The 22,963-nt window shown below is 43.9% G+C and overlaps 2 protein-coding genes across 3 annotated transcripts in view; one reads left to right on the top strand and one right to left on the bottom strand.

Moving 5' to 3' along the window:
- Positions 1 to 5,008: 5,008 nt before the first annotated feature.
- LOC128453514 (uncharacterized) lies at positions 5,009 to 18,181 on the bottom strand. 2 transcript variants are annotated; one of them, XM_053436464.1, is made up of 12 exons: positions 17,564 to 18,181; positions 17,242 to 17,323; positions 11,802 to 12,122; positions 11,645 to 11,710; positions 11,165 to 11,425; positions 10,048 to 10,347; positions 9,648 to 9,736; positions 9,520 to 9,557; positions 8,366 to 8,539; positions 7,661 to 7,834; positions 7,042 to 7,215; positions 5,318 to 6,447 (listed from the first exon to the last, which is right to left on the bottom strand). In XM_053436464.1, exons 2-12 carry the CDS (start codon positions 17,300 to 17,302, stop codon positions 6,408 to 6,410), a joined length of 1,698 nt encoding a protein of 565 aa, XP_053292439.1. In that variant the 5' UTR covers positions 17,303 to 17,323; positions 17,564 to 18,181; the 3' UTR covers positions 5,318 to 6,407. The 2 variants fall into 2 exon arrangements, with proteins under 2 accessions (XP_053292438.1, XP_053292439.1); XM_053436463.1 differs by lacking the exon at positions 11,645 to 11,710 and having other exon boundaries at positions 5,009 to 5,459; positions 17,564 to 18,180.
- Positions 18,182 to 19,302: 1,121 nt separating this feature from the next.
- LOC128453533 (cytochrome c) overlaps positions 19,303 to 22,963 on the top strand; it is a 3,851-nt gene continuing 190 nt past the window's right edge. The window contains exons 1-3 of the mRNA XM_053436492.1: positions 19,303 to 19,453; positions 20,925 to 21,099; positions 21,978 to 22,963. The exon at positions 21,978 to 22,963 is cut by the window's right edge and continues 190 nt beyond it. Coding sequence (XP_053292467.1) covers positions 20,931 to 21,099; positions 21,978 to 22,123 — 315 coding nt within the window. The 5' untranslated portion in view covers positions 19,303 to 19,453; positions 20,925 to 20,930 and the 3' untranslated portion in view covers positions 22,124 to 22,963. The remainder of the gene's footprint in view (positions 19,454 to 20,924; positions 21,100 to 21,977) is intronic.

A 22,963-nucleotide genomic window follows, 5' to 3' on the forward strand; every position in this document is an offset into this window, starting at 1 on the left:
TAACACTCGTATCTGCCCTGGTCCTGAAGCTGCAGCCCCGTCAGCCTCATCGAGGCATTTCCACTGGAGATCTGATCTGTGAACAGCGATGTCCGGCCTCTGAAGCGCTCGCTCTGGTGTGCAAACTGGTCTCTGACTCTGTAGTAGGAGTGGACACGAGTGTTTCCTGGTTTCACCTGCATCCAGTGGATGACTGGGTCTTTACCAGGTTGAAAACTGCAGGGTAAGATGCAGCTCTCCTCTAAAATGCAGGAGACCTCATCATCTGTGAGACACCGGGTAAAAAAAACAACCAGTTCAGGATCAACTGTGGTGAATAGAAGCTTTTTTCAAAGTGAAATTATAGCATTTGCTCACAGACGGATTGTGAATGTAAATATCCTGATGGAACTGTCTGTTTGGCTGTTGACAGTTAACATACAGTAGTTTTATCTGAGCTGCTTTCACAAAAACAACCTCCTGCCACACGAGGCATTCGGATGTGTAACGTACATTTACTGTCAAACCAAAGATATGAACTAAAAAAGACTCAGATTCACACCAAGTTGGAAAAGTTCTGTGTTGATCACAGAAATATTCCTTTAGAAAATTGACTCTGAGATTCAGCAAAATCTGAACATTCTTTCCGATGAGAAGAATTTAGGATCTGGAAATTTAAACAGTAAATAAAGACGGACAGCTCCCAAAAAGTCAATAAAATTTGATTTGTAGAGCCCATATTCACAAATCTAAATTTGTCTCATAGAATTTAACAAGGTGTGACATCCTCTGTTCTTAACCCTCAACAAGAGTAAAAATACATAAAACAAACGTAGAAACCTCAGAGAGCCACATGTGAGGATCTGTTCCAGGACGGACAGACGTGCTAAAGATCCTGCATGTAACCTCTTTATATATATTGGATATAAAAAGTCTACACACACCAGGTTTGTGTGATGTAATGTAAACATTATTTTGTATCCTTCTCCTGACTGATACCTTTCAACAATGAGATCCCTCTGATGCTTTGGAAGCTCTCTGTGAACCAGAGCTTTTGCTGTAAGATGCAACTCAGAAAATGTCTGGAAAATCCTCCTAGAACATCTGAACCTTATTTGGGATTAATCAGAGTCACTGACAATGATGGCAGGATACTGATAACTATTTAACATGAGTTTGAATGTGATGTGATTCTGAACACAGCCACATCACCAGTAATATGAGGGCGTGCACACTTAACCATATTATTTAACCTTTTATTTTTCCACCTAAAAGATTTTTTAATTTAATTAAATTAATACATGCCTTAACAAAGTACTATATTCAAACAGAACCTGTGATTTCTGAGTAAGATCAGATTTCACGTACCTGCTGTGGTGAAAGTCCACATGATGAGGATCCACACAACCAGAGACTTGAACACAGACATCTGTCTTTCATTCTGTGAGAACTGAATGTGGATCAATGGAAGAAGAGACGAGTTAACAGCTGGTTGGACTCATGACACCGAGTCAGAGCAGCTGAGGTTCAGACTCTGCAGTTCCGGTCTCTGACTGCAGTAAAGTGAGCCGGAGCGCCTAAAATGTACAACACAACTATATTTTAGCTTTAGTCTCTCATTTGATTATTTATTTATCTTCATGGCGTATCTGTTCATGTAAATTATGTATTTTTACTGCAAATTAAAAAGGGAAAATCTGTTAAGAAGGGCCAATGTATTAATATTGTAACCATATTTGGAAGCTGATTAAAGATATCCCTTAATAGGTTATAAGTGACTTCGAGTGGATTCCTGTTCGTGGTGTCTCTGACTATGCTGAGAAAAAGATTTGTGTGTTTTTACTGCAGAATAACTAAGAAAATTAAAGAGCAAATCTGTGAAAGTGGCCCAATGTATTTTTCTTGTAACCATATTTGGAAGCTGATATATAAAAATATTCCTATGCAGATATGCAGAGTTCAGACTGTAGACTCACAGACTCTAAAGTTCGATTGTGAAAATCGTGTAATGCAAACCGAAAGTGACTCTGTAAAGTGCTCCACCCCCACACGCACAGATAAAACCTGTCAAGCGTTAAGAAAACAAGAGTCTACTCACCGAACCACCGGGTCTCCACTCCTCCGTGTCTGTTACTGAAGAACAGGCCTGAAACCTGGTGAACTCCTAATAACCGAAGCTAAAGTCATAAAGTAACACGAACAGCTGCATTTATTCACCAGCTCACCGACTCACACTGTCTCTAGGTTTCTGTACTTTCTCTTTCTATGGCTGCACCCTCTATCAGACAGATCGCTCCGCCCCGGGACTGCAGTGAACGCAGCCGACACTCGCGTCTCTGAGATCAAATCATCCGACATAGAAATTCTACTGCACTCATACACTGACATTTATGGTAAAACATATATTGTCAATATAAAGAGGTAAACGCATCCAAAGCGCCCAGAATGGGAACGGCATCGAAGTACTCGAAGTTAGAGGAAGAACGCATGTGGGCCTACGTCCGGTTTTCAAAAATAAACTGTTGACATGGAGTTTATACAAAATGCATAATTGTAAAAAATAATTTATTGAATTAAATTCACAAAAAATATATATCGTCTTACCTATGTCATTTTTATGATTTGAATTTTGACTATCAATTAAGAGATTTTACAGAATAAAAGTCACACATTTTTAGCTTCAAGAAACTAATTTCTGGATATTTCAAAGTAGTATAAAAACACTTTGCTCAATAATTCCAGAGAGAGACAAGTATGACTGTGTTCTGGACCTCTCTGACAACCCAAATACTGAATATCAAACATTTTTACTGTATAGATTAAGAGATTTTACAAAGTAACACAAATTGTTCAACACAACAGGCCCAAAATGTCCACTGTCTTCAGGATATCATCTCTCAGACACTTTCTGTCCCTTGTCTCTGCTGTGAACCTCCCATCATCAATTATTTCCCAGCATGCTGCTGTTCCCAGAGGCCTGCTACAGTCTCCCCCTTGCGGTTGTTCTGAGGTGGTGGTCGAGAACGTTCAACGAGAATCTTCATCTATTAAATATTGTAAAATGTGTATTAAACAGTTTCCTCAGAGACTAACAAACATATACACAGAATGTGGTTCTACACACATGGAGACATACTGAGGGACAAAGTTGGAACAGACTAAAAGAAACTTAAATACATATATGCGACTCTTTACAGAGTTCATGCTTCATGTGAATAAACACAGTCGGTGTGGAGCGCAATCTAGTGGTGAAGTTACATATTACAACAACCTCCTCTGATTCCTCTGGAGCTCTGTCTCCACTCTGCCTCCCAGCAGCAAAGCCCAGTCAGAGCCGCTCTACACACAAGCTGCTGCTGCTTCAGCCTCTGGATCCTCAGGACACAGCTCAGCCTCCGTCCACACACACTGTCCTCTTCACACCCAGCTCCACATAGATCCCTCCCAACTGTTGAGAGAAGAAGACAGTGTTACAGAGACTCACTTCATCAGCTGTGAGTCAGTGATGCAGCACATCCAGTAGAAAGAGCAGCAGGGACTTCAGTCCTGTTCAGAGGTGGAGCAGCTTCCTCTCTTCATGTTCACGTGTTGGAATGAACACGCTAAGAGCTCAGTGTGTGTCCTCTGCATGTCAAAGTGCAGAGTGGACACCTGAGAGGTGGATTTACTGCTGTTACAGGTTAAGCCATGTTTCACTGTGTGTTGATGAACATCTGCTTCTGACAAACTGGGACCAGATGAGACAGATGGACCTCAGCAGAGGTTCTGCTCTGTATAAAGAGCTCCTGGTTACCATGCTGATGAGGAGAGGCTTCAGTCCCACTGATCTCAGAGCTGTGACAAAGATCCACCTGATCAGTTCTTCACTGATGAAGTGAGAGAACAAAGTGTCTCAGATCAGATGAAGACGACACAGTCTCTGAGGAGACTCGCTGACTGAGGACACACTGTCTGAGGACAAACACTGATTCTGAGGACACACGCTGTCTCACTGTCTCTGAAGACACACACTGTCTCACTGACACCGAGGACACACACTGTCTCACTGACACCAAAGACACATACTGACTGAGGATACACAATGTCTCACTGTCTCTGAGAACACACACTGTCTCAGTGTATGTAGAGTGAGTGTATGTCTTAGGACATACACTGACTCTGTGGACACACTGTCTCTGAGGACACACTGTCCCACTGTCTCGGAAGACACACACCGTCTCTGAGGACACACGCTGTCTCACTGTCTCTGAGGACACTCACTGTCTCTGAGGACACACACTGTCTCACTGACTCTGAGGACACACACTGTCTCACTGACACTGAGGACACACACTGTCTCACTGACACTGAGGACACACACTGTCTCTGAGGACAGTGTCTTTCTATCTCCCGGAAGCTGACTGAGTGCATCTGGTGTTTTGGTGACAGGATGAGTCTGGAGAGATTGAGATGTTCTGGGTGAGTTAGAGATCAACTGAACCAACCAGACGTTGATTTAAACTTCCCTTATCCGTCCCTTTAAGGAGAGTGTGCACCACACAACAGTGTAGAGTCACTATGGTCAGTGGGCAGAGCTTCTATACGGGTTGATCTCCAACTTAACCTGGAGCAGGTTAGCCGTTCATCAGAAGTTACCATGGTGATATACCTCGTTAAGAAGTGGACGAGCTTCGTAGGACTGAAAAAACTAAAACTGAAGTTAACCTGATAACCACAAATCCAGCTTGGTAGCACAGACCCTGGATCTGTGATACTGACTGTTTAGTAAAATACTGATGAAAGCAGAGTAAACTGACTTCAACCATCTGACCTCAGAGTCTCCAGTCGACAGGTTGAACTCTGCTGTAGATCAAGCAGCTCCTTCACTCCTGAGTCCTGCAGGTTGTTTAGATTCAGATCCAGTTCTGTCAGATGAGAGGGGTTTGACTTCAGAGCTGAAGCCAGAGAAGAACAGCTGATCTCTGTCAGTCTGCAGAACCTCAACCTGGATAAAGAATAAAACTTAACTCTAAATTAAACTGAGTTCATGTGTGAAAATAACAGACACATTCATGTGAGCACAGACTCATAACATGAAAGATAAATATGAAATCTGACATGTTGGACTAAAAACGAAACCTGATTCAGTACAAAACTAAACTCAATGTTTTAACAAGTAACTGAATATTTAAAATGTCACAGATTAATTAATGGATTCACATCATATATGAAGAGGAATTAGGTTAAATTAGGATTAAATAAGATAAATTGTGTATAAATGCTGTATTATAGATATGAGAACTACAAAAGTGAGTTTGTGAACTGACCTCAGGGTCTCCAGTCGACATGTTGAACTCTGTAGAAAACCACACAGCTCCTTCACTCCTGAGTCCAGCAGGACGTTTCTACTCATATCCAGTTCTCTCAGATGAGAGGGGTTTGACCTCAGAGGTGAAGCCAGAGAAGAACAGCTGATCTGTGACAGACTGCAGGCCTCCAACCTGGATAAAGAATAAAACTTAACTGTAAATTAAACTTAGTTCATGTGTGAAAATAAATGGCTTTGACTAAGCATCACTGTCTCTTTCTGAGTGAGTAGAGCTATTAGAATAGAGCAGGTGAATGTCCAGAGGATTCACAGAGAGCGAGTTGACGTGTTGATGAGGTTTCTAACACGTGACGGACGTGAAACTGGAAGAACTCAAATATCTCAGGATGAAGAAGAGGAGCCGTAAATGTAGAAGACGTCAACTTGGAAACACAAGGAGATTCCAGAGCTTTTGGTGATGAGGGCCGACGCCGGTGTGGATGAGCTGTAAACAACAACACTGATCTTTCCACAGCAGGATTTATACGTCATGTCCAGCCTCCTGCTGCTCCACCCATCTTCATATGACTGAAAACAGCTTGAAAGTCCTTGTGTCCTCAGGGTTCAGTTGTTTGTAATATGTAACTTCACCACAAGATGTCTCTAAATATCTTGTTGGACATGTTCAGGTGTCGTACAAGTGGACTACGTTCACATGTACGACACCTGGAGACGTCACTAACTCCTTCACACTGAACCTGTAACTTAACATAACTTAACCATGGTTATCGTAGTGATATGTGTTTGGCTCCGCCCCTCATATGAATGCTCCCACATGTTCCTGTTGCTGTGAACGAGTCGGACCTGGACAATCTCCTGCTGCGGCTTCAGCTCCAGAAAATGTCCGACCCACTTGTCAGAACATGTTCCACAGTTGATGTGTGAAAGGGCGAGCAGTTCTATGATCAAGTTTTCTTGAAGTGGTGATGATCTGAGCAGCAGTTTGACTAGTTGAAAGTGGTGCATGGAGCCTGAGGAACACGTGTGTACAGGGCGGGACAGAGATCTAGTGGTGAAGAGATAAAGACATGGACGACCCCGTGTAAGTCCTGAAACCAGAGGAAGGGTTTCATGTTGGAAATTAACCCAAAGTGGAAGAAACAGGGCTGGAGAACTTGGTCCTAAAAATAAAAGGAATCAAATATAATCAGCTCGAACTCTGGACCCTGAGCCTAGTCCCAGAATCCTAACGCAGCGCACTGTCATGTGGTCAGTCCACAGGACCACCGGGACAAGTCCTGGTTAGCTTCCACAGAAACATTACATGTACACATTGTCCAGCATTGGATTGTTTCTCTGTTAGTAAAACTTCAGTCACATTGAGGCTGACTCGGTCCTCAGCGCTCATTCTACAAACATCTCTCAGCTCAGTATCAGTGTTCACTAATAGGAACACATGTTGTGACCTTTGACCTTAAAGTTCCAGTGTGGAAGATTCAGGTGAAAGGATCCATCGTTATAAACTGAATAGAAAAGAATCCTACAGATGTTGTCACTAGTTTCATCTGAATTGTACCAGTTTTTGTTTACTGTACTTTAGAATAAGACATTTACTCCTTCACATACCTTGCATTTACATACTTAATATTTACATACTTAATATTTACATACTTAATATTTACATACTTTATATATAGCTGCAATATGAAACGTCACCACTAGATGTCCCTACATTCTACACACTGAACCTTTAACATTAAAACATGATGTCTGACCTGAGAGTCTCCAGTCGACAGGTTGGACTCTGTAGAAAACCACACAGCTCCTTCACTGCTGAGTCCTGCAGGTAGTTGTAGCTCAGATCAAGTTCTCTCAGATGAGAGGGGTTTGACATCAGAGCTGAAGCCAGAGAAGAACAGCTGATCTCTGACAGACTGCAGTTCTTCAACCTAGATAAAGAATAAAACATAACTGTAAATTAAACTGAGTTCATGTGTGAAAATAAAGGACTTTGACTAAACATCACTGTCTCTGTTTTCAGACCTGAAGTCTGAGTCAAGTTGTTCTGGACATTTTCTGGAACTTTTCCTGCAGCCTCCTAATAAAGTTTCTGGGTGAGTCCATGTGAGAATAGAGCAGGTGAATGTCCAGAGGATTCACAGAGAGCGAGTGGACATGTTGATGAGGTTTCTAACACGTGACAGACGTGAAATTGGAAGAACACAAATATCTCAGGATGAAGAGGAGCAGTACACGTAGAAGACGAAGACGTCAACTTGGAAACACAAGGAGATTCCAGAGCTTTTGGTGATGAGGGCCGTCGCCAGTGTGGATGAGCTGTAAACAACAACACTGATCTTTCCACAGTAGGATTTATACATCATGATGTCTGACCTCAGAGTCTCCAGTCGACAGGTTGGACTCTGTAGAAAACCACACAGCTCCTTCACTCCTGAGTCCTGCAGGTCGTTGAAGCTCAGATCCAGTTCTCTCAGATGAGAGGGGTTTGACCTCAGAGCTGAAGCCAGAGAAGAACAGCTGATCTCTGACAGACTGCAGCTCTTCAACCTGGATAAAGAAGTATGAATATTTAAATGTGTCCTCCTGTTGTTGTGGATCGTCATCATGTCAACACAGACTCTCAACATGCTGCTGACCTCAGTCCAGTGTGTGAACTGAATATAAATATCACACATGTTGGACCATAGTTTCATTCATCAGCTTCTTCTCTGTGTGTTGGTCACTGAGCAGGTTTGTGTAATTAAACACTGTTTAAAGTAGGGATGGCTGCTGACAGTCACTTCCTGTTTGTTTCTATACTTATCAACTGTCCAACGTGTTTCAATAAGAATGTGTCTTATTTGGAAACCTGAGGAGGACGAGTGCTCGGCCTCAGTTCACATTTTATTTACTGACACTTTCTTAGTGATCAGGAGCAGGTGAGTGCAGGTGAATGGAGTTGATGAGGTGGACGTGACTGACAGGCTGGGTGAGTGACAGATGACTGAGGGACAGTGAGCAGAGCAGAACTGACACAATTTAAATAAATAATGCCCCAATAAGAAAGAAAGTCTGAAAAGTGAACAAGGATTTAAGGACCTCAAAGTCTCCAGTCGACAGTTTGGACTCTCAAGACCAGAACACAGCAGGTTCACTTCTGAATCCAGCAGCTCGTTGTCTCTCAGATCCAGTTCTGCCAGAAGTGAGAGATCTGACTTCAGAGCTAAGGCCAAGACTTTACACCGAGTCTTTGAGAGTTCATAACCATCGAGTCTGTAATTAAAGAAAATATCTGTTGGAATAAAATCAGAAAACACAACATTCATACAAAACGTGATCATGTGACCCTCACCCTGGTAAATCCCCTCTTTGCCTCATGAACATGTTAAAAACTCTTCAAGAGAATCCTTCAGATTTGATTCAAGTGTTCATTCAGAGTAACAGAGGAACTCATTAGATCAGGTGGTCAAAGGTCAAAGGTCAAGGTCACACAACAGGTTCATAGCCTGTTGAAGTCTCAAGTCTGTCTTAAGGGGATGTCTTCACATTTTGACTAGTTGGACTCAAAGATAAACTGATTCGATTTCAGTGGTCAAAGGTCAAAGGTTACAGTGACCTCATATTATTGTGAATGCAACATGTCAGGAACTTGGAGGGAGGGACACTGCACTGGTGGCATACAAACGCATAAATATGAATATTACCTTGTATATAAGTACATATTGAACATTATTTCTCCAGCTGTCAGTCACTCACTTCCATTGTGTGTGATAAGGACTGATCTCTGTCTGTAGGAGTGAGACAGGTGACCTCAGGAGGCCTCAAGTAGTTTAGATGCTAATTTCAGTCAACCACTCGATTATTCAGCCAGTTGCAGCCATTTTAATTACAGTTCTTTGTATTTGTGTTATTAATAATACAGTTCATGCTTAAACTGTAAAATATCAAGTCAGTTACATTTCTTTCCTGTAAGGGTTTGATAACGACATCTTAAGAATCATTGTCAAATCTTTTTGATAAATTTATTGGCAGTTATATCGGTATCAGATTTTCTTTCACTCTAATATCGATATGGTTTTTTTAACGAACTCTCAGAAACTGATGCTTTAGGATGTGTCAGCTGATGCAGTTGAGATGAAGCTGTTAGAGCAACGTGACAAGAATAAAGTAGTTTACAGCATCTCCATGACAACAGGGTTATTCTTTAGAGCAGAATATTGTAATTCTCAGTTCAGAATATTCAGTAAACTTACGTTAAATCTTTCATCTGAAGCATCTGATTGTGGATGATCTGTTTTGGGTTTGTTCAAAAGAAATAATCATCAGAAGAAACATCCCATAATAAATGAACAGCAGAATTATTGTTAGTATTAATATTTACCTTTCGTCTTCTATAGTAGGAGAATCCGGCTCCAGCTCCTAATGCTACAAACACAACGAGGACTCCGACCACAACTGCTGCAACTGAACCTGAAAAACATGTAATTCAGAGAGTAGAACTGTAGCATCAACAGAGTGCAGTGATGTGTCTTCAGTGTAAAGTGCAGTGTATGTGTGTGTGTGTGTGTGTGTGTGTGTGTGTGTGTGTGTGTGTGTGTGTGTGTGGCCTCCTCGTTCCTGTTCTCCTGACAACATGTGGACATGATGCTCCTGATGAGCTGGAGGACGGAGCCCTGGGGGATCTGCTCCACCAGGAGGAACCAGGACTCACTGCACGAGCCTCAGGTCTGACAGTCGCTCTGAGGATTTCATCAATCAGTTCTCGTCTCATGGGATCTTACCTTTCTCTATCATCACGTAGCTGTTGATGAAGTGCGTCTCCTCTTCACTACTGAGTTCACAGGTGAACGTTCCCTGGTGATATGAAGATAAGTGGTGCAGCGTGAGGCTGCCTGACGCTGACACATCCTCCACCTGCTGCCTCCACTGCTCTGAGACGCTGTGGAGGCCGTCGGCCCCGGTCTGGTTCACAATGATCTGCCTGTGGTTGAATTTCCACACCCAGTGTGTCGGGGGTTTGATGTTTGCAGCAGTGCAGTGGATTGTTGTTGTTGTTTTAAACGGTGACACACGGACGAGAGCTGAAAAGAAAAGGGATCAAATAATATCATCGGTTTCAGGCTCTGATGAGACTTTCTGAACATTTTCTATCATCAGAAAGATTCATGTGGAGGAGGGTGTGGCCTTGGAATGATGAACTGAACTAGAAGGTCACTCAGTGGAGCTGATATCTCCTCCAAGGCCCAACAGTCAATTCAAGCTGCAACACATCTCACACACATCAGTCCTCTCAGGGAAAATGTCCAGAAAGGTCCAATGTTAAATAAAGAAAACTAATGGATCTGTTCAATGCTCCATTTGTTTGTTGGGCTTTAAGCAACATTACACAACAACTACTGGACAGATTTCCATGAAACTTGGCAGGAAGGTGTGTTGTGGGTCAGGCTCAGAGAAGAACTCAACAAATGTTTGTGTGGATCCAGGATTTGTTGTTTTTTCACATTACCAATGTGAGAAAGGATGTTTTTCAACATTTTCATTGATTTCCCTGTGAATAACTGATGAAGGTGAAGAAACAATCCGACAAATTTAGAGGACTGATATTTATGAGTGAGTGAAATTTGGTGCAGATCTTGGGCCTGGTGAATTTCAATGTGGTTTCATAAGGAGACTGTTGGGCCTTGTGGAGGTCTGAGCTCTACTGAGTGACCTGTGGCCCACGTTCCATCCTCACAACTAGTTTAGTGGAAATCTGTTCAGCAGACAAAGAAACAAACAAAGCAAAGATTGAGAATCAGCATTGATATAAAATGTAAGTTATCTGTAGGAGCAGATATAAATATGCAGCAGTAGGTGAAACAAGCAAAGGTTCAGTTCCATAGAGCAGATTCAACGTACTGGGTTGATACCACACCGCGCTCCTCCTGCCATGGCAAGTGCTGATGCTGCAGATCAGAACAGTGTCTCTGTCTGACAGTATCAGTGTGCTGCTGATCTCATAGAGCTGCTGCTCCGTCTCCTTCACTGTGGTTTGGTTCTGAAGGGTCAAGTTGGACGGAGGCCTGGTGGACCAGGTGAGCTGCGGCTCGGGGGAGATCCCCTCTGAGCGGCAGGTGAAGCTGTCCTCCACCTGCTCAATGTCCACGTGACGCACCGGAGCTGCAAAACAACATTTCTCTTTTATAACTCATTGATCATCTTTGTCTCATTCACTGTGGAGCTCTACATTAATTTGACATATTGTGCCTATTATTTAACACGTCACATATGAGCCATTATGTGGTGCTGCTGACATCAGCTGTGTCTCAATTCAGGGGCTGAATTTGAAGACCAAGCTCCAACAAGTGGATCCATGTTCATTGCACTTTAGTGACTAACCATTTTTCAAAGCGGTTATGGTGCCGGCAAGCAACGAGACGTCCAATGCTTCAGTATCAGCTTCAACTCCACGGTACACATGTTAAACAAGGTAACAGCAATAAGAGACAAATATCATTTCTATAATTTGTGTTCTGTTTTCACTGAGTTTCTTTACCATCTGCTCTCAGGTTGATAAATGACGCCTTGCCGGCTCCAGTGAAGGTGCTAGTGTAACACTCGTATCGGCCCCGGTCCTGATGCTGCAGCCCCTTCAGCCTGATGGAGGCATTTCCACTGGAGATCTGATCTGTGAACAGCGATGTCCGGCCTGTGAAGCGCTTGCTCTGGTGATAAAACTGGTCTCTGGCACTGTAGTAGGAGTGAACACGAGTGTTTCCTGGTTTCACCTGCATCCAGTAAATGACTGGGTCTGGACCAGGTTGAAAACTGCAGGGTAAGATGCAGCTCTCCTCTAAAACGCAGGAGACCTCATCATCTGTGAGACACCGGGTAAGAAAACAACCAGTTAAGGATCAACTGTGGTGAATAGAAGCTTTATTCAAAGTGCAATTAGAGCATTTGCTCACAGACGGATTTTGAATGTAAATATCCTGATGGAACTGTCTGTCTGTTGGATGTTGACAGTTAACAGACAGTAGTTTTATCTGAGCTGCTTTCACAAAAATAACCTCCTGCCATATGAGGCAGTCGAATGGTTCACGTACATTTACTGTCAAACCAAAGATATGAACTAAAACAGGCTCAGATTCACACAAAGTTGGAAAAGTTGTGTGTTGATCACAGAAACCTTTACTTAGAAAAGTTACTTTGAGAGTCAGCAAAATCTGAACATTCTTGGTGAGGACAAGAATTTAGGATCTGGAAATTTAGACATAAAGATAGATCAAAAAAGTTTTAATCCTGTGTGTGTGTACTGTGGGAGCCTGGCCTTGCAAGAGTACACAGTGGGTACACAAACTGAAAAAAGAGCAGTCAGAATCAGGGGTTGTGGTGAATATAACTTAAGAGTTTATTTATAATCTGAGGGGGAAAAGGGAGGGGGCGCAAAAAAGGTAACAAAAGCTTCACAGGACTGGCAGTTGGCGTCTGGGGCTCCGTCGGGCTCTTCGTGATCTGAGAGTGAGACAGCAATTATTCCTCTTCATAAAACAAAAGGAAGGCCGCTGGCCTCTTACCCCGAGACTGTCTGGGAAAGCGTCTGGTTCTCACTCCTCAGTAGCTCAAGACAGTCTGGCTTCTGTATCCTCTGGTTGAGGTTTAAGATGGCTCCTGATTGCCTGGTTGATTCAATCCACCTGTGAGGGACAATCAGACAGCTGGGAGGGGAGGAGTTTCCTATGAGGATCCTCTGGGGTAGTAACGCCCATCCAACACCACGCCTCCGGATTGCCTCTGTTTGGCTTTCTTCAGCCATGTGGGGCACTGCTCACCGGCTGGGCCATCACATACCCCCACCTCAGCTCCGAACCACTGTGGGGAGTGGCCGACCACAGGCAGTCGTCCCTTCTCGACATGACATTAGCGTTTCCATGCAGCCTTCCGGCTCTTGGTTCCACTGTAAACTTAAAGGCCTGTAGGTGTAGAAACCAACGGGTTATTCTGGCATTTCTATCTTTGTTGAAGGCCATCCACTTCAATGGGTTGTGGTCAGTGACTAATGTAAACTCTCAACCCAGTCGGTGATATCTTAGTTTTTCTATTGCCCATTTAACCGCTAGACATTCCTTTTCTATGGTTGCATAATTCTTCTCATGGGGAAGCAGATTGCGGCTTACAAAGGTTATGGGGTATTCACTTCCATCATGTACTTGGGACAGGACTGCTCCAAGGCCTACCTCTGACGCGTCTGTCTGAAGTACAAACCTCTTGCCAAAGTCGGGGATGTGTAGCACGGTTTCGCTGCAGAGGGCTTTCTTCAGATAGCGGGAGAAGAGGGGGCTGTCCCGGCCGAAAAGCACTGGAACCGGCAGTTGCTCGACAACCCCAACCTGCAGTGTGAATCGTCCTCGAGGAGTGATCACTTGGATTTTGGAGGTTGGATACTTCCAGGTATCCCCATAGATGCAGGACACAGCCATCTCTTCACCCCAGGGGGCACTGGCGAATTGAGGTAGAATGAGAGAGACCATACTTCCGGAGTCTAAGAGGGCCTCTGCGTCTCTTCCAGCAAAACTTCACCGGAAACTTGGGGGATGGTGCTCCCTCATGGGCCAAACTGGTAGTGAGGTGGTGGCAGTAGAGACCCTTGTTATCGGTAGACCCGACTGTTGGCATCGGCTCATCCCGATCTGGACACTCTCTGGCTAGGTGTCCATCTCTGCCACAAGTAAACCTCTTGGGATTGGAGGAGGACACTGGGTTCGTCTTGCAGCAAGTCCGGTCCAGCCAGGGGGCGTTCGGGCTGGTGGGGAACTGACAGCTTTGCTTACCATCTCTCTCTCTGTCTTGGCTTTAGAGTTGTTTGACTTGTTATTTTCGGACTGCATCAGACTAGGCATCACCCGGTGATTTTCTAGTAAGGCTGTTAATGTGTCCACTATGGGTGGCCCTTATGCTTCTTCCAGCCAGCTCCTGGTGTGACGGACTAGCCCCATTAACCTGTGCCCGGACGAGGAGAGCAGGGTCATAGCTCCAGTCATGCACTCGCTGTGCCTTGGCGGGGAGGCTTAGTATAGCCCATATTGAGCTAGGATGGCAGTCTTTACCTTATCGTAACTCACGGCATCTGCCATCAGTTTAGTCAGCACCTATCTTGGCTTTGGCTCTTCTGATTTTCCTGTTGCTCTACACAGATCTACTACAGCTGCCTGCAGAGTGGCTTGTGAGGTCAGAATGGCTCTCAAGATCTCTTCCATGTTCGATCTTCTCTTCCGATCCGACGTGCTCTATTCCAACTCGGTATACCCACTGATAGCGAAGACTCAGAATGCCCACTTTTGCCACAATATGTGGGAGCCCGGCCTTGCAATAGTGGGTACACAAACTGGAAAAGAGCAGTCAGAAACAGGTGTTGTGGTGAATATAACTTAGGAGTTTATTTATAAACTGAGGGGGAAAAGGGAGGAGGGCGCACAAAGGTAACTCAAAAAGCTTCACCGGACTGACAGTTGGCATCTTGGAGTCTGGCAGTTGCAGGCCGCTGGCCTCTTACCCCGAGACTGTCTGGGAAAGCGTCTGGTTCTCACTCCTCAGTAGCTCAAGACAGTCTGGCTTCCGTATCCTCTGGTTGAGGTTTAAGATGGCTCCTGATTGCTTGGTTGATTCACTCCACCTGTGAGGGACAATCAGAGACAGCTGGGAGGGGAGGAGTTCCCTATGAGGATCCTCTGGGGTAGTACCGCCCATCCAACACCACGCCTCCGGATTGCCTTTGTTTAGCTTTACTCAGCCATGTGGGGCACTGCTCACCGGCTGGGCCATCACAGTACATAGAATAACACACACGCAAACCCACTTTCAAAAGAAACCCTCTGTTGCAGAACCGGTTGATCATCACTCAGTGCGAATGTAAGCTAATTTATTTAGTTGCCTTATTGTGAAGGTTTGGTCAGTGAATTTGTGTTTCCTGTCATCCTAAGCAATGTTAGCCTGACGTTGTCAGACTCACAATTCTAGTCAGAATGTGAGTCTGAGACCGCTCCATTGGGCTGTGATTATGGGGCGTGTTTCAACTGACCAGGAAGTAAAATTCCTCTTCGCTCAATTGGATAGACCTACAACCAATCAGAGCAACGTAGTATGTGACGTATGCTAAGCAACGCATTGTGAGTTATTTACTAACCCGGGTTCACACCGGACGCTTCAGCGCAGCGCCAAGCCTTAAATAACAGCTGGCTCCCATCCACTCCCATGTTAAAACTTTGTGCCGGTCACACCGGAGGCTGAAGCACCGCGAGGCAGCCTTGGCGCAGCGCGGTGCTTCAGTGTCCGTTGTGAACAGCCAAGCGCCGGGGCGATAGGGATTAGCGCGGTGCTTTGGCTTCGCCTCCACGTTCTGTGTTCCTCTTTCAAAATGAATGCGCTGTCGATGTCTTCTAAAACAGACTCAATGGCAGCATCTACACATCTCAGCTCGCCAGCGGCAGGCATGTTTGTTGAAAACGAATTCAACCCAAGGGCACTTTGATGACGTGGTTGATTACGTTACCGTTGATCATCTGTCAATCATCGTATAAAGCCCGCCCTGACAATCTGATTGGCCCGGTCAGGCATAATTTTTCCTCAACGGAGCGACTCCAGACCGAACTGCCCGACCAAAAATGTTGTGGGCGGGGCTAAGTTCGTCTGGCATCCAGGCTAAAGCAATGTACCTGTATGGGATCTTTATTGTGAAAGTTAACAAACGGAAGTGGGTGTTGTTTTGATTGAGCTTTGACTTGATGTGGAACCTAAACAACATGTCTCGTGGTTCAAGTCCACATTGTTCAGTTCTTATTTTACTGTGAAGTCTCAGCCAACGAGAATTAAACCCTCGGCTCCATGAACATCAGACAAGTGAGAAACAGCCAGTGACTCGGTGGAATAACGTGTTATTGCTGGATGGACTCACACTGGCCAGTTTACGACACATCAGTTTTTCTACTGGTTTCCACACACAGACACTACAACCAGTGCCGGCGCGTACACACAGGAGAACAAGGCAATTTCCTCAGGCAGCTCTTTGGCGAGGGCGATGAAATGTATGATCACCAGCTCTCTAGAACCAGAGGTCGATTAATTTCAACTTTATTTAACTTTATTTCAGACTCGTGGTCTCGTGACTCTTTGAGAAAATAAAATCCATTGAGATGAAACTGCACCAAGGAAAAAATGATCTGACTGCGAATCTAAAAAGAGGCGACTATTAAAGGAGCAGGTATTCATCCCCAGAGGTTTGAAAACCCTAACCTTCTTAACAATATTCACTGTGCTAAATACATATCATCATACTGCACATAGTCTTTGCACTTGAAAGTTGTTTATATAACGAAAGTTGCTTATATAATGTTTTCGGTTTGTACAGTATAGTTATAGAAGAGAGGTTGGATAACAGACAGTAAATAAAGAAGGACAGCTCCCAAAAAGTCAATCAATCAAATTTAATTTTTATAGCCCATATTCACAAATCTAAATTTGTCTCATAGAACTTAACATGGTGTGACATCATCTGCCCTAACCCTCATGGTTTGGAATTAGAAGCGTTTGTGCTTTAACAACGTTTCGCTTATGACTTATTGATCCGGGAAGTCTGAATCGGTAAATATCTTGTCAACTTTACTGAACTACATCTGCTGGATTTTCATTTCAGTGTCCATGTGTGATGACAGCATTATCAAATCACAGAGCTGATATTTATTCACACACAAACACTTAAAAAACACAACTTGGTTCAGCTCTGTTGACGATGAAGTTTCAATGAAGAATGAAAGAACCTAACATCTGGTGTGAACTGTTTCACCTCCAGCTCAGTGAGAACATGTTTCTCTATGTTGTTATAAACCTTCACAATCATTTCTCATGTTTCCTGCTTCGTCTGATGGAAACCAACATGTCTGTACAAAGTACTACGTTCAAACAGAACCTGTGATTTCTGAGTAAGATCAGTCTTCATGTACCTGCTGTGGTGAAAGTCCACATGATGAGGATCCACACAACCAGAGCCAAGAACGCAGACATCTGTTTTTCATTCTGTGAGAACTGAATGTGGATCAATGGAAGAAGAGACGAGTTAACAGCTGGTTGGACTCATGACACCGAGTCAGAGCAGCTGAGGTTCAGACTCTGAAGCTCCGATCTCTGCAGAGTTCAGACTGTAGACTCACAGAGTCTAAGTTCCATTGTGAACATAATGCAAACTGAAAGTGACTGTAAATTGCTCCCCTCCCCCACATATGGAAGTAAAATAGTCAAGCGTTAAGAAAACAAGAGTTTACTCACCGAACCACCGGGTCTCCGCTCCTCCGTGTCTGTTACTGAAGAACAGGCCTGAAACCTGGTGAACTCCTAATAACCGAAGCTAAAGTCATAAAGACAAACGAACAGTAAACGAAACAAAAGCTTCTCCAGCGACTGATCCCGACACGGTCCCAGTGGATGAGAGAAGTGAGAGAACACTGTGTAAATAAAGAGGAACTTGACCTCGTGTTCAAGATATGGTGGACATGTTTTCAGATATCAGGTTGATTTGAACCTAACAAACACACTTCAGCTTTCCTGGAGCAGCTGCTACATTCATTCACCAACACACTGACTCACACTGTGTCTGTGTTTCTGTACTTCCTCTCTCTGTCTGCACTTTCTTTCAGACAGATCACTCCATCTCTGGCCTGTTAAGACATGTTAAGTCATAGGTTCTAAACCTTCATCTGTCATGCCCCACTTTAGAGCTTTCTCTCTGTGGCTGCAGCCTCTTTCAAACAGCACACTCCATCTCGGAGCATTTAAATATCAAGAAATTAAGTAAAACTGTCACCGCTCACTCGACATGTGACGCTCACAGTCAGGACTCCGTGTTAAAGTGACCGGAGCGACACGCAGACATGATCCGACTCCATCAATTAATAACTAAACACATGATCGTCAGTTCGTCTCCTAAATCATCTCAATTAATATAAAATGAAACCACTGAAAGTGAAATACTTCAGTTCTGGAACCGAGAACGTAATTCAAAATTTTAAAATCTTACATATGAATGTGCATAAACACAACAGTTCATTTTAAGTGTAAACTGACACAACACTGAGTATAATTATACATTACTTTATAGTCATAACTTTAAAAGCTGTGTTATTTAACATATTTTGCGGCTCCAGACAAGTTTTATTTGGGGGAAGAGGGGGCGAAAGGGCTCTTTTGATAGTAAAGGTTGCTGACCCCTGGTCTATAGGAAGGTTCAAGTTTCACAGTTCAGGTGAGGACATGTATCATCACAATCTTGTGACTCGTCTGTTATGAGGATACTGGACCTATAAATAATAATAATTCCTCAGGAATGATTTCCAACACCGCATTAAAGCACCTATAACCAAGAAGAGAGTATGTGGATAGTTTAAGTCCATTAATATGTATTTGCATGGTTGTGGCTGCTGATGAATAAATGTATGGTGGTTATACATTTGTAATGCACTAAACTGGTGGAGCACTGTCAGTCTCATTGTGACTTGCTCACTGACAATACAGCTTTCTCTTCAATGCTCTTCTATCTCCAAACTCTGTGAAATATATATATAAATAATAAAATAAAAATTGATAAAGATATAAAAAAGATAAAGGTTGTGTATAGATTCATATTTTTCCACAATACCAATGACAAAAGGTTGAAGTATTCACTTGTGTCCTTGTAAGGCCGCTTCAGCAGCTGGATTTTACTACTCAACGGAATCTGGGGGCATGCGAGGAGATGGGGGGACACGTCCCAAAACACACTTGACACTTCCTTCCCTAGCACCCTCGTCTCCTCTCCCTCGGACCTAGGAGGGAACAAGTAACACACAAAGTTCAACAACTTGACTCAAACTATTCGGACTCAGACTTTTAAACGTGTAATTGATTATTAAATCTGCTGATGTGAATTGATTTGCAAGTGGACAAGTGGACGAGTCCCTCCCGGAAATGTGACGCGGCCCCTGCTTTCCTACGTGCTCTACGTCACGGTGCTGAGGAGAGCGCGGCGGGCACGTGACACCGGCGGTTGACGTCACGAGCCGGTACTTGTAAAGCGCAGTGACCTTCTTTACGACCGCCACTCGCCAGGAGAGAGAGAGGATCCGCACCGAGCAGCCGCTGATCACCGGAGACTCTTCACCGACACTCGTTCTAAACTCACAGGTTCGTTCCACCTCTTTCCTCTCCGGCGGCAGACCGAGGGCTTGTGGGTTTTATCCCCGGAAACGATGCTTGAACCGCGGCAGTAAGCTAACAGCCATGTTGGTGAATGGCTCGGTTGTGCTCCCTGTTGCGTTTTGAACAAATTAGCATAATGGTCCATCTTCTTCTTCCTCTATGATAATATCTGAACTTCCTTCACACGCTCTCCGGTGTCCTCGAGGACGCGGGGCAGCCGCAGCCGTCTTCACTCTCTCCCCGTCATTGAGGCATCCTTGACCCGGGGGAGGGCGACACATCCCGGGCTAACAGCGGGTTTGTCTAAGCTAGCTCCCAGCCTCGTTAGCCGGGTCAAACAGAAACCGTCTGAAATGTAATGTGTGTTGTGCGGGTTGTGAGTCCGTGGAGGAGAGAAGCTGTGTGTGTGTGTGTGTCCTTGGTGCAGCCCGCCATGTTAAGACGAGGAGGGGGAGGTGGGTAGGGGGGGGGGGGGCTACCGGTGGTACTTAAGCTAACTGTCCTCTCTATTATAAGCGCTTGATATAACGGCCTGACCCAGAGAATGACGGGGACACGACCGGTCTCCTGCCCTGATGGCCGCTCGCTGCTCCTCTGGTTGCTTGGATGTTTAATATAGACTTGTTTAAACGCAGAGTTCCTCCATGTTGAATGTGTTACAAACGGATTTCAGTCGCTGGGTTCCCCTCACGTCACGACTCCTCCTGCCGCGGGAGAGGTCGCGTGAGGACGGAGGAGGACGCGGTGGTGTTGCGCCAAAACTTGTACACCTGCTAAAATGGTACCCCCCCCCCTCCCCCCTTACGTAATTTGTACCCGTCTAAACTACAAGATGACACCTTTCTGATTCGTTTATTTATATAATGCTACGCCTGTAGGTGGAGGACAAGCTAACGTAGTGTGCTTTAATAACGTAGTAGTTGAGTCATACTTGCGGTCACGTGAGGACAGAAAATGCTGGGGGAACATATTTTACTGTTGCACCCATATCACTGACACTGTCATCAGCCGAGTCCTCTTTAAAGGTGTGTGTGTTAGCTCCTCATTAGATATAATCACGCTTATTAAATCAGTTATTACCTCGAGCATTATCTCTGTGCCAGTAAGAATGAGGCCCTGTTATAACAGTGGTGTGATGGAGGCTACGCTAACGTGTGTGTTTTAGGGTGGGTGTAGTCCTTTTTCCCTGGAACGACCTCTGCTCGATGCCAACCAGCTCAAAGGTCAAAGTCAGGATTGTTAGAAAGTACAGAGAGTCGAGCTACAGGTGCAGATAAAGAGTTCACCTCAGATGCCCTTCACAGCTCGGGCCTGGGTCAAACTGCAGCCGTGGATGAGCTGCCTGCCTCATCCGGGGTCTATGAATAGCAGAGCCACAGTTGTACTTATGGATCTACACATCTCTTGTCTTTTCTGCTTTTTAAATCTTTTCTTCTTCCTTCTGTTTTCCATCCAGCTGACGATGGGAGACATTGCCAAGGGAAAGAAGGCGTTTGTCCAGAAGTGTGCCCAGTGCCACACAGTAGAGGAGGGGGGCAAGCACAAGGTTGGCCCCAACCTCTGGGGTCTGTTCGGACGCAAGACCGGCCAGGCAGAGGGCTACTCGTACACAGATGCCAACAAGAGTAAAGGTCAGTTCACACGAGTAACACACTTATCTCCTGGGAACTGATAGATAGTCTGAAGTTCACTTAAAGATTTATAGAATGAATTTAGTGCAAAGTATAAATGGTTCAATCAGCTGCATCAAGAAGGTGATTCATCATTCAGTGTTTTATTAACTGTTAATTGATCATCTATAATTTAGTTTTTTTCTAAGCACATGTGACTTTGTTGTTTGTAGCGACTCAGATATGACACATGATCGTCAACTGTTTTAGACATTTGAAGATTTGAAAATATAACATGTTTGTTATTTTTGATCAAATTAATAAATAACCCTAAGATGATAATTTGCGGAGTAAAAGAAAATGAAAACAATCATTAGTTTCAGCTCTTGACATAACAATTTGTTTTAAGCATTCATAAATATATTAATTAGGGATTATGTTTTTAAATAACTGATAAATTCTATTGAAATAATGAATAATTATCATGTGCATTAAGGTTTGCAACTTTTAATCAATTAGTGTATTGTTTTTCACTAAGGTGTCTTTATAAACTAAATAAAATAATTATAGTGTGAGAACCAGAAGATCTACAATTATAATAAAATGGAACTCGGCTATGAGAAGTTGAACCGATTAAATGTTTGTCATGTTAGATGCTAAATGTTACCTAAATACTTATTCAGTTACCAGCATTGTGGTTTAAGATTCAAAGATCGCTTGACTTTTCATTTCATAACTAACATTATCAGTTTGTACTCGAGTGCTTTAAAAGTTCCAATTGGTTGAACTTCGACCCCTGATTTCTGTTTCCTGCTCACATGGAGCTCTGATCTCTCTAAGTTGCCCTGAATGAGAAGTCCCGTTGCTGATCATCACTTATTATCCTGTTCTTTCTCCAGGTATCGAGTGGGGCGAGGAGACTTTGATGCAGTACCTGGAAAACCCCAAGAAGTACATTCCAGGCACCAAAATGATCTTCGCTGGCATCAAGAAGAAGGGAGAGCGCACGGACCTCGTGGCGTACCTGAAATCTGCAACGTCATGAACCCGTCACTAAAACCAGAATATTTAACGCCATTTTACTGTCTTTTTGTTCATTTGTAGGCTTGCCCATGGTAAAACTGGTTTCATGTTTTGTCATTTGCACGGAACTAATTTAATGTTGTGTACAGTTAGAGAAGTGGGACTTCCTGTTAGCCAGTGAATTCACAGCAGTGGTTCAAGTGACGAAGCATAAAACTCGTTTGTTGTTTTATTTTCTGTGTGAATCGATGCTTAACTTATAACTAATCTTATAATTTAAATTTGCTAGCTAAGATAGGTCAGCCTGATCTGTCTCTCATCACTGTTTTTAATGTGTATGGTACTTTCTGCGAGCAGCGCAAATCATCTAATATTAACATCAGAGAGATAACAAGGAATTTTGCGGATCTGTTGATTAACTGGTGCTTACACTTGTTCTACTCCCCGTTTCGTGGCAGGTGGAGTTTCAGGCTTTTTACAACGACTGACAGTGAATTTTATCCTTTCTGTCTCGTCTCTCTTTTAACCTCAGCTCTCAGAAACTCCCACCTGCCGTGAATTCTCCCCAGATTCCACTGATGCAACATTTAGTCCCCAACAAGATTTGACTCTTTCCAGCTAAGAATTATAGAATATGAATGCTGTGTATATTGATTTCTTCAAAACCACCCCCAGCCCCCCCCCTCCCCCCACCATGCTGTGATACCTACTGTGTGAAATCAGCTGGCATACAATCACCGTGCCGAACAAATGTTGTGGAGCGACTGTATTCTCTAGAGTGAACTGCATAGGTCAACATCTGGAGCGAAGGAAGGATTCTGTTATTTACCTGGTTTCACAGGCCTGAAGGAAATTGTTTTAA

The sequence above is a fragment of the Pleuronectes platessa genome, chromosome 12 (genome assembly GCF_947347685.1).
Source record: "Pleuronectes platessa chromosome 12, fPlePla1.1, whole genome shotgun sequence".
Lineage (NCBI taxonomy): Eukaryota > Metazoa > Chordata > Actinopteri > Pleuronectiformes > Pleuronectidae > Pleuronectes > Pleuronectes platessa.

What these genes read in the sequence shown, in the direction of transcription:
- LOC128453514 (XM_053436463.1), bottom strand. Translation starts at nt 17,302, where the DNA reads ATGTCTGCGTTCTTGGCTCTGGTTGTGTGGATCCTCATCATGTGGACT. An exon ending in CTTCAGATGAAAGATTTAAC is followed by an intron (nt 8,540 to 9,519) that starts GTAAGTTTACTG and finishes CTTTAATTACAG; the next exon opens with ACTCGATGGTTATGAACTCT. An exon ending in TGTCGACTGGAGACTCTGAG is followed by an intron (nt 7,216 to 7,660) that starts GTCAGACATCAT and finishes TTCTTTATCTAG; the next exon opens with GTTGAAGAACTGCAGTCTGT.